This window comes from Sus scrofa, chromosome 6 (genome assembly GCF_054392235.1).
Source record: "Sus scrofa isolate SSC_HxYL_T2T_F1_AM1 chromosome 6, Sscrofa_HxYL_maternal_Yorkshire_Landrace_v2.0, whole genome shotgun sequence".
Classification (NCBI taxonomy): Eukaryota; Metazoa; Chordata; class Mammalia; order Artiodactyla; family Suidae; genus Sus; species Sus scrofa.
The window spans coordinates 100,153,680-100,167,974 of NC_139388.1; the positions used below are offsets into that span (position 1 = coordinate 100,153,680).

General features: G+C 50.6%; 1 protein-coding gene across 1 annotated transcript; it reads right to left on the minus strand.

Moving 5' to 3' along the window:
- Positions 1-7,420: 7,420 nt before the first annotated feature.
- MYCL (MYCL proto-oncogene, bHLH transcription factor) lies at positions 7,421-13,966 on the minus strand. The gene is made up of 3 exons (XM_003127827.6): positions 13,762-13,966; positions 12,909-13,413; positions 7,421-9,970 (listed from the first exon to the last, which is right to left on the minus strand). The coding sequence occupies exons 2-3, from the start codon at positions 13,402-13,404 to the stop codon at positions 9,372-9,374; spliced, it is 1,095 nt and encodes a 364-aa protein (XP_003127875.3). The 5' UTR covers positions 13,405-13,413; positions 13,762-13,966; the 3' UTR covers positions 7,421-9,371.
- Between the last annotated feature and the right edge of the window lie 329 nt (positions 13,967-14,295).

Genomic DNA, 14,295 nt, shown 5'->3' on the forward strand with positions numbered 1-14,295 from the left:
ACATCCTAATTAGGCAGCCCAAGGAACAGATGTTTCCTGAAGGAATATTTCATGATGAACTTGGTGCCTATAATTGTTTCCCAGGGCTACTGTAGCAAACGACTGCAAACCAGGTAGCTTAAAACAACAGAAATGTACTCTCTCACAGTTATGGAGTCCAGAAGCCCCAAATCGAGGTATGAGTAGGGCCATATTCCCATGCTTCCTCTAGGGAAGAATCAATCCTTCCCTGCCTCTTCTAGCTTCTGGTGTGTGCTGGGAATCCATGGCATTCCCTTTTTGTGTGTGTGTGTGTGTGTGTGTGTGTGTGTGTGTGTGTTTTTAGGGCCACACTCTTGACATGTGGATGTTCCCAGGCTAGGGGTCTAATCAGAGCTACAGCTGCCAGCTTACACCGCAGCCACAGCAATGCCAGATCCAAGCCAAGTCTGCACCCTACATACACCACAGCTCACAGCAACACCAGATCCTTAACCCACTGAGCGAGTGCAGGGATCGAACCCACAACCTCATGGTTCCTAGTCGGATTCGTTTCCGCTATGCCAGGACGGGAACTCCTCCATGGCATTCCTTGATTTGTGGCAGCATGACTCCAATCCCACCTATGTCACATGGCCATCTTTCTGCTGTGCATCTCTGTCCACATTTCCTCTCTTTAGAACACCAGTCATTGGATCAGGGCTCACCGTGAAATCCAGGGTGACCTCATCTTAACTTGATCATATCTGCAAAGATCCTATTTCCAAATAAGGTCACACTCACAGGTTCTGGATAATCATGAATTTAGTGGGAACAATATACAACCCAGTACAGTGCCTGTGAGTAACCGCAGCTGTAACACCTTCCATTGGTCTGGTGAATTGCTGTTTCCAGCATTGTTTCCAGTGGTGATTAACCAGTTCAAATCTGGGAGCCTCAGAATGGCTTAAAACAAGGGAGAGGAAGAAGAGAGTAGATCTCAGCATGTGGTAGGGTTTATGCAACACCTAAAGTTGTGTTACAGAGTTTGCTCCAGAGCTCACCAGAGTGTTCTCAAAGGGAGCCCACTCCCTGCCTTCCCAGATCTCCAAGGGGGCCTGCACGTGCACAGGGATCCCCAAAAGGGTACTAAATCAAATTTGGGAGGTGCAAAAGGGAGAAAGATGCAGAGCTATCAGAGGTTCTTTCGGGTTCTCATCTCATGGCTCCTTCAAGCCCTCTGCTCTACTTCTCTGGCCCTTTCTCTTTCTTGTGGCTTGGGATTGTGGGCCTTCATCAGCTTTGTATCTTGAAGAGTCTCAAATCTGTATCTTCATTTCAACCCCCTTTCTAAAGCTTTAATGTCACATTTCCCACTTCCTGTTGGGTGCTCTATTTTGGATGACCCCCATCACCTCAATCTCATTGTGTCCCAAACCACAATCAGTTTCTTTTCCTGACTTCCCTATTTCAAAGAGTCACAGAGGATGTCGGCTGTTGAAAGGATCCTCTTCGAAATCGAGAGCAGTCCCTCTGGTTTTGTAAAATGAAGACCACTCAGCCTGTAAATCAGACCAGATTCCTCCCCTTTCCCCAGATTCCACACAACTTTCCCAGCCCTCTCTTCCCCAAAGCTACCCCCTTAGCCCAGAACACCTTCCTCTTAGCCAAATGCTGCTGGGACTTCTAGTTCCAGTTGAAGTCACAGTATTTCTAACAAGAACTTTCTTGATGACTCCAAAAGGTTTGCTTCCTCTTCTGAGGCTTGCAGCTCTCTTCAGAGACAATATTGCCTTATTTTGTGTCATGTTTGCACGCTCATAAGCTTCCATAAGAAACCATCGCTTCATAGATCATTGCTCTTATCATGTGGCAGGCATCATTCTAAGTGCTTTACATGTGATAAATTATTTAACCTTTGCACCAATCCTATGAGGTAGGTATTCATATTATATCCATTTTTAGAAAAGAAGGAAACTTCTAGGATGCAGGGGGTTTGACTTATTTGCCCAAATATCACTTAGGTAGCAACCCCAAGCCCTCGTTCTTAACCATTATACTATGCCACTTGTTTAAGTATTTTTTTTATCTCCACAGGACCTGGCTCCAACCCTTATGTCAGTGTTTTTCTTTTTCTTTCTTTCTTTCTTTTTTTTTTTTTTTAAGGGCTGCACCCGCGGCACAAGGAGGTTTCCAGCTAGGGGTCTAATTGGAGCTACAGCTGCTGGCTTACACCGCAGCCACAGGAATGCCAGATCCAAGCTGTGTCTGCAACCTACACCACAGCTCACAGCAACACCAGATCCTTAACCCACTGAGCGAGGCCAGAGATCAAACTCGAAACTTCATGGTTCCTAGTTGGATTCGTTTCCGCTGCGCCACGACAGGAACTCCTCCAGTGTTTTTCTAAATGTGACTTCAGGAGTCCACCTCCCTGCTTGCTTGCTTCTCAGCAATATAGATTTCTGGCCTGACCTACTGCATTAGGGTCTTGGGGGTGGATAGATTCTTTTCTTTTCTTTCTTTTTTTTTTTTTTTTTAGGGCCACACCCACAGCATATGGAAGTTCCTGGGCTAGGGGTCCAGCCAGAGCTGCAGCTGCAGGCCTACTCCACAGCCAGATCCGAGCTGCATCCATGACCTACACCATGGTTCACAGCATCACCAGATCCTTAACCCAGTGAGCAAGGCCAGGGATCGAACCCGCATCCTCATGGATACTAGTCGGGTTCTTAAGCTGCTACACCACAGTGCGAACTCTGATGTGTGTATTCTTAAGGCCCATTCAGGTTGGAGAATCACTGCCTGAACAAAATAGGCATCAGAAGCTTTAATGACTGCACGGATTCACTGACTCCAGCTCAGTCTGAAGACACTACAGTGCCCAGTAAGGACAAATGGAGGGCTCATTTGTGCAGCAGCATCACAGACCCACAGCTCGGGCCTGCCATGGGTCATGGGATGCCATGGACCAGTCAGAGGCTCAGGTCTTTGCCCTCCTTTCCTCCTCTGCTCATCTCAGTCTCCCCAAACCCTGACTACTCCTTCCATGATGATTTACTGCCTCTTGAGGCATTAATATATTCATTCCAGATGACTTTAAATACAACTAGGAAGACTTCTCATTTTACCAGTTCCTTCTATCACCTTTCACATATGACTAATCTGTATTCTAGGCGGGCCTTGTTAAATGGTTTAAATAATACTAATCATTTACTGAGCACTTAATATTGCTCACAACAACCCAAAGAAGCACGTGCTATGATTTATACCTATTTTACAGATGTGGAAGCTGGGGCTGGGAGAGGTTAATAATTTGTCCCAGGTCACAAAGCTGTTGGTGTGGGAGAATCCTTACCCCTCCTGCTTCCCACAAGTTTGGAGGTGATCCAGCACTTACTTCCTGGGCACCTACTGAACTCCTGGCACTGAGTCTAATTGTTTAATACCCCACCTAATTAGAGACTTAAGAACATGTTTAGATTTCCTCGCCAAAAGAATGGTAGCCTTAATAAGGCTGATCCCTCTGGCAGTGGTTCTTTTTTTCAGTGCTGCACCCACGGCATATGGAAGTTCCCAGGCTCCGGGTTGAATCAGAGCTGCAGCTGCCAGCCTATACCACAGCCATAGCAACACCAAATCCCAGTCACATCTTCGACCTACACCACAGCTCACGGTAACACCGGATCCTTAACCCACTGAGCAGGGCCAGGGATTGAACCCAAGTCCTCATGGATACTAGTGGGGTTGGTTACCACTGAGCCATGATGGGGCCGCCATCTTTGGCAGTAATTCTACATAAAGACATTAAGAAGAGCTGTCCACTGAGCTTAAAGTGGAAGTGCCCACACCCCAAGGGAACTCCAGCTGATACATTTAGACACTTCCCCTCTACCCTCCCAGTCACAAGTCATCTCCCAATTGGTTATCTTATCCTTAGAATCCTCTCTCATGCTCCCTATCACTTTCCAGATCAACAAAGCCATCCCTACCCCACCCCTTCTCCTCCTACAGTGCCCATTCTAAAATATCCTGACCCAGGAGCTCTTAAGACAAATTCAGCACTTCTAAGGTAGTTCAACCTGTCTCAGTTCCCCAAAATAACTGCCAGTGGAGGCAGGAGTTAAGCACAAAGTTTAGCCTTTGATTGGCTAATGGAAAGGATGGCCTTTCTTTTCCACGCTAAGTGTGGCTTCTCAGCTGTCCCTGAGTGTTTGCATCCACGTCCCCAAGCTGGGCACCTAGGCCCTTAGGTGTACTATTCAGGGGAAACCTAATTTGTAGAAATTGCTCTCTGAAATCCAGGAATAAACTTCTGGCTATTTTCAGACAAAGATAGAGGTAGGAGTCTGCAGAAGTGAGCTAGGAAGGAGCTTAAAATACTTCACATTCCAGAAACACCCTCCCTTCCCCCAAGGAGATGCCTTTTTTCCCCCACTCCTTTCTCAGCAGTGTCAGACTCAGAGGAGCTGAAGCTTAGAGTCAGCCAGTTGGTACTAGAAGTCTGGGCTCAGACAAATGTCTCTAAACTTCAGTTTGCTCACCTATGGAATGGGGCTGACTCCACCCTGTTCTCCAGGTTATTGTAAAAATTAAGAAACATAAAACAGGAGTTCCCGCTGTGGTGCAGTGGGTTAAGAATTGGACTGCAGTGACTTGGGACACTGTGGAGGCATGGGTTCCATCCCTGGCCTGGTGCAGTGGGTTAAAGGCTCTGGCATTGTCACAGCATAGCTGAGGCTCGGATTCGGATTCAATCCCTGGTCAAGGAACTTCCATTTGCCATGGGTGTAGCCATTAAAAAAAAAAAAAAAAAAAAAAAAAAAAAAAAAAGTAAAACAATATTAGTGTGGGTGTTAGTACCTGTACCTAGGAGTCCCTGCTATTTTACTGAGGACCTGTGAATTCTTTCAAGATCTAGTAAAGGGAGAGAACCCCTTCAAATTACTTTCTTGACAAAGGGCCTCAAAACAGAAGGATGAGTTCCCATCGTGGCTCAGCAGAAAAGAATCTGACTAGCATCCATGAGGATGCATGTTCAATCCCTGGCCTCTCTCAGTGGGTCAGGGATCTGGCATTGCCATGAGCTGTGGTGTAGGTCGAAGGCCTGGCTCGGATCTGGCGTGGCTTTTGCTGTGGTATAGGCCGGTAGCTACAGCTCGGGTTCAACCCCTAGCCTGGGAACTTCCATATGCCGCAGGTGCAGCCCTAAAACAAACAAACAAACAAACAAACAAAACCAAACTAAAAAACCAGAAGGATGAACACACTGGGAACAGAGAGACTATAACTAAAAGAAGGAAATGGAGCTGTAAGAAAAGATTCCCAGTAGCCCAAGTCTGTTTTTATTAAACAGCCTCTCTATCACCCGGGTTTGGTGACCTAGGAACAGTGGAGGCTGACTGGGAAGTTTGCCTGACAGGAAAGTGGGCTGGGGATTCTGATTTTGTTCTGTGACCTTGAGCAGGAAACCTCTCTGAGCTCCAGTACCAAGTGGCAGGTGTTGCTAACTTTCCAGGTTGTGATGGTCACTTTATAAATGTAAGGAATCTTTTTTTTTTTTTTTGGCTGTGCCTGCGTCGAGTAGAATCTTTCTTTTTTTTTTTTTTTTTTTTTTTTTTGTCTTTTTGTCTTTTCTAGGGCCACTCCTGTGGCATATGGAGGTTCCCAGGCTAGGGGTCGAATCGGAGCTGTTGCTGCCAGCCTATGCCAGAGCCACAGCAACGCAGGATCCAAGCCTTGTCTTCAACCTACACCACAGCTCATGGCAACACCAGATCCTTAACCCACTGAGCAAGGGCAGGGATCGAACCCGCAACCTCATGGTTCCTAGTCAGATTCATTAACCGCTGAGCCACAACAGAAACTCCTGCATCATGTAGAATCTCTTGAGCCAGGAATTGAACCTGCACACAGCAATGACCCAAGCCACTACAGTGGCAGCGCCAGATCCTAAAACCACTAAACCACAAGGGAACTCTTGTTAATGTGAGGAATTTATAGTAGCTTTTGGACTCAACTCAGGCTCCATAGGAATGCAGGTGAGCAATGTACCTAGGTCTCAGCTGTAAGGCAGGATTACATGTGACAAAGTGGACTTCTCCCACCAGGATGCTCATGGCCTTTCTAAACAGCAACTGTTTTCCTTTCCCAGTCCCAGAAGGCGCCTCTCTGGGACAAGACAAACCCACCCAGCCCGAAAATGCAGCAGAGTGGTGGGTCATGGAACATTTGCTCCATTTCATCCCAGTAAGTGGCAGGCACAGTGGCCCCAAGGAGAGACAGTACCAGCAAGCATTTAGGTGATCAAATTCCCTGTCTACTTCCTCCACACACCCCATGCAAACAAAAACAAGCTGATCGTTAGTATGCAGTGGTTAAGACCTCTGGCTCTGGAGATCGGCAGAACTGGTTTCAAATCCCAACTCATTTACTTCACTGTGTAATGTTGGGCAGTTATGTTTCACTCTGAGAACCTCAGTTCTCTCTTCTGGAGCCCCAGCATGTGACAGAATATGTAGGAAGGGACAGAGTACTTAGACATAGGCAACGCTCCATCAGGAATAGCAATGATAAAATTCTCCCTTTTTGCATTTACAGCAAGTTTATGAGAAGGATGGGAGGGAAAGGGAGCCTTCATTTTCCTTTATTAATCAAGGGAGAAGGAAAAAAAATCACATCACACCACCGAATCCCGTAGAATTTTGAAAAAGATATCCTGCAAATACCACTAAGTTAAGAACAGTACCACCCTAAAGAATTTAAGGATGTAAGGCTTTCTAGTTAAGAAAAGCAGTTTAAAATGTACTTCATTTAATGCCCGCCATTAAATGCCCCCTGTGAAGGAACATTTACCCCCATCTTACAGATAAGGACACTGAGGGCTTTTAGCTTTGAGCTAAAAAGGAAAGGCGCAGGACAAGTCAATGGTGGAACCAGGATTTCAAGCCTTCTAAAGTACAAGTTCAGAAGTTCCCTTCGTGGCGTGGTGGTTAACGAATCCGACTAGGAACCATGAGGTTGCGGGTTCGGTCCCTGCCCTTGCTCAGTGGGTTAAGGATTCGGCGTTGCTGTGAGCTGTGGTGTAGGTTGCAGATTAGGCTCAGATCTGGCATTGCTGTGGCTGTGGTGTAGGCTGGCAGCTACAGCTCCGATTCAACCCCTAGCCTGGGAACCTCCATATGCCGCAGGAGCGGCCCTAGAAAAGACAAAAAGACAAAAAAAAAAAAAAAACAAACAAACAAAAACCAGTACAAATTCAGCACTCTGCAATTCACAAGAGAATTTCGTGTTGACCGAGTACTGAGCCTACATTGTTTAGACATGTCTGAAATGGCATTTCAGGAACCCAAAGTGGAGTGACCAGGTTAGCAACATGGTTAGAGATCCCTTGTGCCTATCTTGAAATGGTTTTCCTTGGTTCCGGGGGACGCGGTGGGCATAAACTGCCCCCACCCTGACATGTTTGAGAAATCTTTTATTAGAAGGTGTCCCAGAAGGCAACATTTTAAAATCAGGCAATCAGTAATCACAACTAAATACAAAATTGCAGGTAAACTTACCTTTCAAAATAAATCAGACTCTTGCAACAGAATTGCCTCCATTTTTTTCTGGTACAAAAACAATTAACACCACTTTGCAAAAGGCATACAAAAATACAGTATTAAAAAAAAAAAAAAAAAAAAAGACTGCTCCCAGCATAATACCCAACAGCAGCTTATAAAACACGAGCTGTTGTTCAGGTGAGATATCAGGAACCTACATCTCACCTGTTCTCCAAAGACAGTTCCAGAAGTCAGTTGGCTCCCCAGAACCATGCTCCTGAAGGTAGGGAGGTTTTTCCCAAACTTCCACTGGGATTGTCTGAGGCCAGGAAGCAACCTCAGAAACAGACCATCATGCATAATAGGTTTGAAGTAGCAGCAGGCTTTCCAGAGCCCCATACAGCAGTCCACCATCCTCCCCTCCCCCACTTTCAAACCCACAACCCACAGGCACCTGCAGCCCTGGGAAGAGCTCTGGGGGAGGCTGGCCTTTCTTCCAGGCCAGGCTTATGGCCTCCTGAGGTTGCCCACAGGAAGCCTGTTGGGTTGGGTGCCTTTCTCAGACCGGAGGCAGCACCTGGGATCCACTTGGAGAGGCTGAGTTCAGCGGGGGTAAAATCCATCATGGTCTGCTAAGCAGAGCTCCTGGAAGCTCCTTAAAAACCCACCAGGAAGCTAGTTTGCCTGCTGGAGCCCTGGATAGGTCCCAGCAGCTCTCCCAGTAAGAACTTCAGTAAGGCCCAGATTCTGGGAAGGGGATCTGACTCATGACAGGCTGGCAGGGGGCCCAAGGGTGGCTACAGAGCTCCTTGGAGTTGCATGAGAAGGACAGGTTTGCATGGTCCTGGGAGAACTGCAAACCTACCAGTTAGGGATTGAGGTGAGGGGGAGGTGGGAAAGAGGAAGCAGTGCAGTCTCTCCCCCCCCACCGCCCCCACCCCCGTCGTGCCTGCCGTCTGCCTCGAGAAGACTCCGAGATGGAAAATACCTGGGCAGGGAACGAGTTCACTGCCAGGACTCCAAGTCTTCCCTAGGCCACAGGCTGGGACCCTTTTCCCTGTGTCCTGGGGAAGGATTTCTGACCTGTGGGAAAGGGGTGCTATTGAGCCCACGGTGTAACAAAGGCAGAAGGAAACAAAAAAGTCCTCAGCCCTCAGAGGAAAGGGCCCAGAGAGAGGGCTTTGAGACAAAGAATCTAGGGGCCAAGCTCTTTAAATGTTCTCAAGGTCGCAGCATGGAGAGTGGGAGGAGGGCTGTTATCTAACATCAGAATATATATATTAAAGGTTTCCACCTCCTTTCCAGCTACTGTAAAGTGTCTGACAGTGAGGTAATGGTCCATGTTGATCAAGTCTGTGAGCTTGTCTTCACCCAAGACAGCTCATATGTCTCCTGGAAAAAGGAGCCTCGGGGAGAGCATCCAGGCCCAGCTGTCCTAGCGTCACCCCAGAGACACCAGTGGGAGCATCCTTTCCCAGCCTAAAGCTCATCCGGAGTGTGAGATTTCATGCAGGCTGGAGGCCCCCCGACAACGTCCACCACCTGTTGCATAGCATCTGTCAGGCTTTTCTTCGGAGCTAGTGAGCTAGGCAGACCCCAAGGCTCCTCGGTCAGCTGCCCGCCTGAGAAGCCAAAGGTGCCAGAGAAGCCACAGCGCTCCCACGAGTCAGGGCAGAGGGAGAGCTGGGTTGCAAGGTTTCCAAGAATGCAAGCCCTTATTGTGTGTGCACTGGCTGCAATGCATTCTGGGATCTACTGTCCAGGCTGTCCCACTGGAACCAAAAGTGCAAATTCCTAAGGGAGAGAGGGGAGGTTAAAAAATAAATTCAGTTCTTTGTTAAGCCAGAGCAGTCAGGCTTTTTGAGTCAGTTAGTAGCCACTGAGGTACGCGATTCTTTTCTGCAGTTGCTGCTGCCGACACCGGAGCTGCCTTTTCTCCGTCGCCATCCTCTTCTCGGCCCCAACGAGGGCTTGCAAGTATTCCAAAGCCTTGCTCAGGATCACTACTTTGGGGGCCTTGGAGCAGCTGGCTAGGGTGGGTACCTGGTCCCTCAGGGCCAAGAATCTGGAACGGAGGTCATTCCGCCTTTTGCGCTCCAGGAAGTTGTGGTTCTTCCTCTTGGTCACGTCCTCAGCGTCAGAACTGACGGGTTTAGGGTGGCAGGTCTGGGGAGGCTCGCTTTCTATAGGCGGGGGGCTCACCATTTCCTCATCTGCCTCCTCTTCCTTTTCGTCTGGTGCATCTCTCTCCAGAGGCTCTGCTTGGGGGCCCTTCTCTGGAGCCTCTCCTTGGGAGCAGCTTTCTGGAGGAAAACGGGCGGCATAGTTGTGCTGTTGCTGATGGATAGAGATGTGGAAGTGTTTCATGCAGGGGTCCAAAGGGTCCGCTCTCACCGTGATGGTGACTGGCTTCCGCACGCCCAGGGACTGTCTCTTCTCCACTGTCACAACGTCAATTTCTTCCCCCTCTGTCCGAAAAGAGACATCAACAGAAGAAACACACCCCGTGAAAAACACATATACAGACCCTGCATCCGAGAAAGAAGGTGAAGGTTTCCCAATTTAGATATAACCAAATTCAAGTGAGGAGAAAGACAACTGATTCATCTGGAACGAGGGACGAGGGCAGTGCGAAGGAAAGGGGGGAAATAAGCAAGAAGGAAAATATTCTCCAATTTCCTTTTGCACAGCAAGGCTTAGATAAGAACAAAAGGCAGACCCAAGCCAACAGCCCCCAGTCTGCACCGACTCTCCCCCTCCCCCGCTGGGGGGACAGAGAGAAAGAGCTATCGGCCTGGGACAAAGTTTAGCTATAAAGATCTTCCCCAGTCGGGCTCTTTCATGCCCCATCAGAATTGTAAATGAGGGGTCTGTGGGCAGAGCTGCCCTTTGTTCCTGCCCAGCACAGCCTGCACTTGGGAATTGTTACTTTTCACAAGTTATAAATCCTATTATTCCCCCACCTCTCTATTCTGCCATTCCTTTCAGCTGAAGAGTCAGGGAAGGGAGGGCTTCAACGCATCCCTCCTCACCCACAGAGGGGAGGGAAAGGCTTTCCCTTAGGAGCATTTTGCTCCTGGGTTCAATGGGTTTCTGAAGTCATCCATCATTTATAGGTCACCTGCCCCACCCCCTTCCCTGGACCACAAGAGGGTTGGATTTGTAATCACAGGTCGGCAAAAGCTGCAGGAACTTCACAAAGGTATAAGCCACTGTTTCCAAGCTACCTGGGCCGGGGGCAGGAACTGAGCAGGGGAACAATGTCTTGATACAAAGGCCAAAACATCAGGGACACCTGAACATGACCCCATCATTCCCTTTGGTGACCCCACCAGGAGAGGGACAATTAGGGAAGAACCTTCCTGCTCCCCACGTTTTGCAGCCCTCACACAGAAGGCAACCTTAATGCATTTCAGCCTGACAACAGAAGAGCTCAGTTCTCGGCCTCTTTTGCATATCAGGATGCTTGAGCCCCTTTGTCAGGAAGCCTTCCATTGTGTGGACAATCGCATTATTTCTCCATTAATAAAACCTGACCATTCAGCCCTCCTGGCCCCAAGGCCTGTGATTGGCTGGCTAAGCCATGTTTGGAATGCTGTCTTACCCAGCCCCTAGCCCCTATTGGCTGAGTTTTGCCGTCAATCACTCTCCCCACCCCCCTCATTGTTTGCAATCTGTTGCATTTTGTTCTGGGCCATGTGGCCTGTGAGTGAACCAGGAGCTTGCAAACAGGTTCAGGTTAAAGGGCGGGTCGGAAAATGATTCAAGAGGCTCCCCCACATCCCAAACTTTTAATATTTCAGTGTTAAACCCCATCGTTGGGGAAGGCTCTGCCTAAGCAAGAAATAATGTAAGACACCATTCTCTTTTTGAAAGAGTAGTGTCTAACTCTACCCAGACAAGGAAATGTCCTCGGCTGGACAATAAGGTCTAACTCCCTCAAGTGCAAAGGGAGAAACCGAGATCCAGATCAGCCAAGTCCACACATCACCTTTGTAACGTTCTGGATCTGAAACTAAGATGTCCAAACTCCCAAAACAATGCTCTTTCCGCTCTACCACTCCATCAGCTTTTGTAGAGATACATCTTTATTGGTATCTTGGTCTCAAAGTTCCCATTCCAGCCATTAAGCAAACAAAAGGTCTCAGTGTAGAAAGCAAGGTTAAAAAATGACCTTAATATGGTGGACCAAAAAAAAAAAAAAAGACTTTTAATTCTTCTCATTATCCTTATTTTTCCCCTCAAGTGTATGACAACCTCCAAATCCATTCCCCAGTTCCCTCCAAATGGTCATGTAAGTCATTCCTAAAAGCTACAGTGAGTTTTTTGTCCTGATCTACCTGATGCTACCCTCAGTTTGCACCCTATAAAAGCACCCTCCCCAGTATTTCTCATGAGCACCTCAAAGAGGTTAGGCTAAGAACACAGTCTGGTGGCACAGGATGCTGCAGTCTGCACTCAGTGACATTTACACATTCATTCAAGGATGGGGAAGAGAAGCCTGGAGCTCCAGATCTGTGACGCCAGAACCAAGCCCAGGGCTTGGCACAAAGTAGGGGCCAGTGAACATTTGCTGAATACAAATGAAGTAGCTGAAGCCCTCGGATGAATTGGGAGGGAGCTAGAGGAACACCTTCTCACCTCAGGCCAAAGCAAAAAGGCAAGTGGCTGCCTTTCTCACATAAACTACCACTGAGGTCCTCTAAACATCAGAGAAGTGCCTGGTTGGGATGGAGGATTGGGCAAAGGAGGCTGGCTAGATGGTGGGAAGCTGGGGTTCACGTATGGTGATTTCCTATTTCTAAGCCTCAGTGTTTCCATCTGTTAATGGGGAGTGGTCATTCCTTCAATACCTGTTTCAGGGGTGATGTGGATGTACACATAGTAACAGGCGGAGGTGCAAGAGGAGCCATTATTGCCATTTTAAAGTAAAGCAGGCAGGAGACCAGGTTTTTGAAAGGATGAAGGCTTCTTCTTTGCACAAAAGGCTCCTGAGGGGCTCCTCTCCCTAGGGGAGTGAGTTTCCCAGGGAAAGAGACAGCAACAAAAAAAGTCAAGCCTGGAGTGACCCTTAAGGGACCACTTCCAGCCTCTGGAGGACAAAAATCCCCTACGGCTCAATCCCAGTATTGTCCTCTCTAAGTGCCAAGCCTCACCCAGTCTCCCTTGTCCCCCGGGGCTCCAATCATCATCAAAGGGACGCTGGCTCCCACGCCACTACTTCAAACTGTTTACTAACACACCCACGTGCCAGACAGACACCGCTGGGGGCTACACCGGCAGCTTCAGCCAGAGGAAGGGGGAGGTGGCAGAAAGGCTTGCGCAGATCCAGTGCCTGACCTCAGCGGCAGAGGTTTGGCCACCCATGGGGTGCCCCCCTCTTGGATGGCCCAGGGCGGTCCTTACCCGAGTCGCTTGGGCTCTCGGACCCCGAGCAGGCCTGGGTCTTGGGCTCGCCCAGCGGACAAGGGGCAGCGGGTGCCGGACTGCCGGCTTCGAGGCTGGGAGCGCAGTCTGGGGCAGCGGGAGCCTTGGGCGGGTTTCCCCGGGGAGCGCCAGCGGCAAGCCGGTCGCTCACCGCTCTCTCCAGCCGTTCCCGGGCCGAGAAGCCGCTCCACATGCAGTCACGGCGGATGATGGAGGCGTAGTTCCTGCCCCAACCTTTCGAGTGACCCCGGATTTCTGCCTCGTCCGCAGCACCCCCTCCGGGCCACGGCTCCAGAGGACCAATTCCCGGGGCCGGGTCCCCGGCGCCAGGACCGGAGCCCCAGGGCGGCGACGTGGGGGGCGACGGCACCAGCTCGAATTTCTTCCAGATGTCCTCGCTGGGCGCCGTGGAGCGGTAGAAATCCTCCCCGCAGTCATAGTCGTAGAAATAGTGTTGGTACGAGTCGAAGTCCATGTCCGCTCCCTGCGGGAGGGAAGGGGGACGTGCTGACCCCGCTGCGGGCTCAGGGAGGGAGGCGTCCCTCGGCCCTCCAGCACAGCCTGCTGCCAGGCTCTTCTCCCTCCCCAACCTCTCGCGTCTTTCTCTAGTGTCCGGAGCAGCCCGGCCCTGGGTCAGAGTGCCCAAGGAAGCCGCTCACTGCGCGCGGTCTAGGCTGCGGGGAGCGAGTTCAAAGCAAACTTTGCCAGCGCCGCCCGGAGCGCAGCTCCCAGGGCCCGGCCGGGCCGGGCGGGGGCGCGCTGTGCCCTAAAGGCAGCCTGCAGCCCGCCCCCCCGGGACTGGCGCCCGTACCCTGGCCGCCCGCAGCCTCACCTCGCTCCCGCTGCCGGCCACCTGGAGCGGACCGGCTCCCCGCCGGCTCGGGGCAGCCCGGCAGCCCGGCAGCCCGCACACATGCACATGCGCGCCACCGAGCGCGCGGCCCGCATTCAGGAGCTCGCCCCCCGCGCGCGCGCTCCCGCCTTCACTCGCGCACGGCTGCCGGGACGCTCCCGGGAGCGGCGCGGGAGCGCGAGATGCAGGCGCATTGTTTCCCGGCTGCCTTATATCTCGTCGCGCGCCCAGGGCTCAGGGACCGGGGGCGGGCCCTACGGGACAAGCCCCGCCCTTCCCCGCCCCTCCCGGTCGACAGGTGGGGGCGGTGGAGTCTCAGCCCCCCCCAGTCCCCCGCCCCGCGCCCGGATCGTGGCTACTCTCTCCTGTTCTGTTCCCTGTATCTCTCAAAATGGATTGCACACTGGGGAGCGCAGAAGAGGCGGCAAGCTGATGCAGCCCGGCGGTTGCCTGATGGGGGCGTAACTCTTGAGCGAGGCCCGGGTGGTCCTCTGGAGGCCGAGGGAAACGCGC

Excerpts from the sequence above, each read along its gene's own strand:
- MYCL (XM_003127827.6), bottom strand. The coding sequence starts at position 13,404 with ATGGACTTCGACTCGTACCAACACTATTTCTACGACTATGACTGCGGG. Across the intron at positions 9,971-12,908 it reads CGAGAGCCCAAGCGACTCGG|AGGGGGAAGAAATTGACGTT; the intron begins GTAAGGACCGCC and ends CTTTTCGGACAG.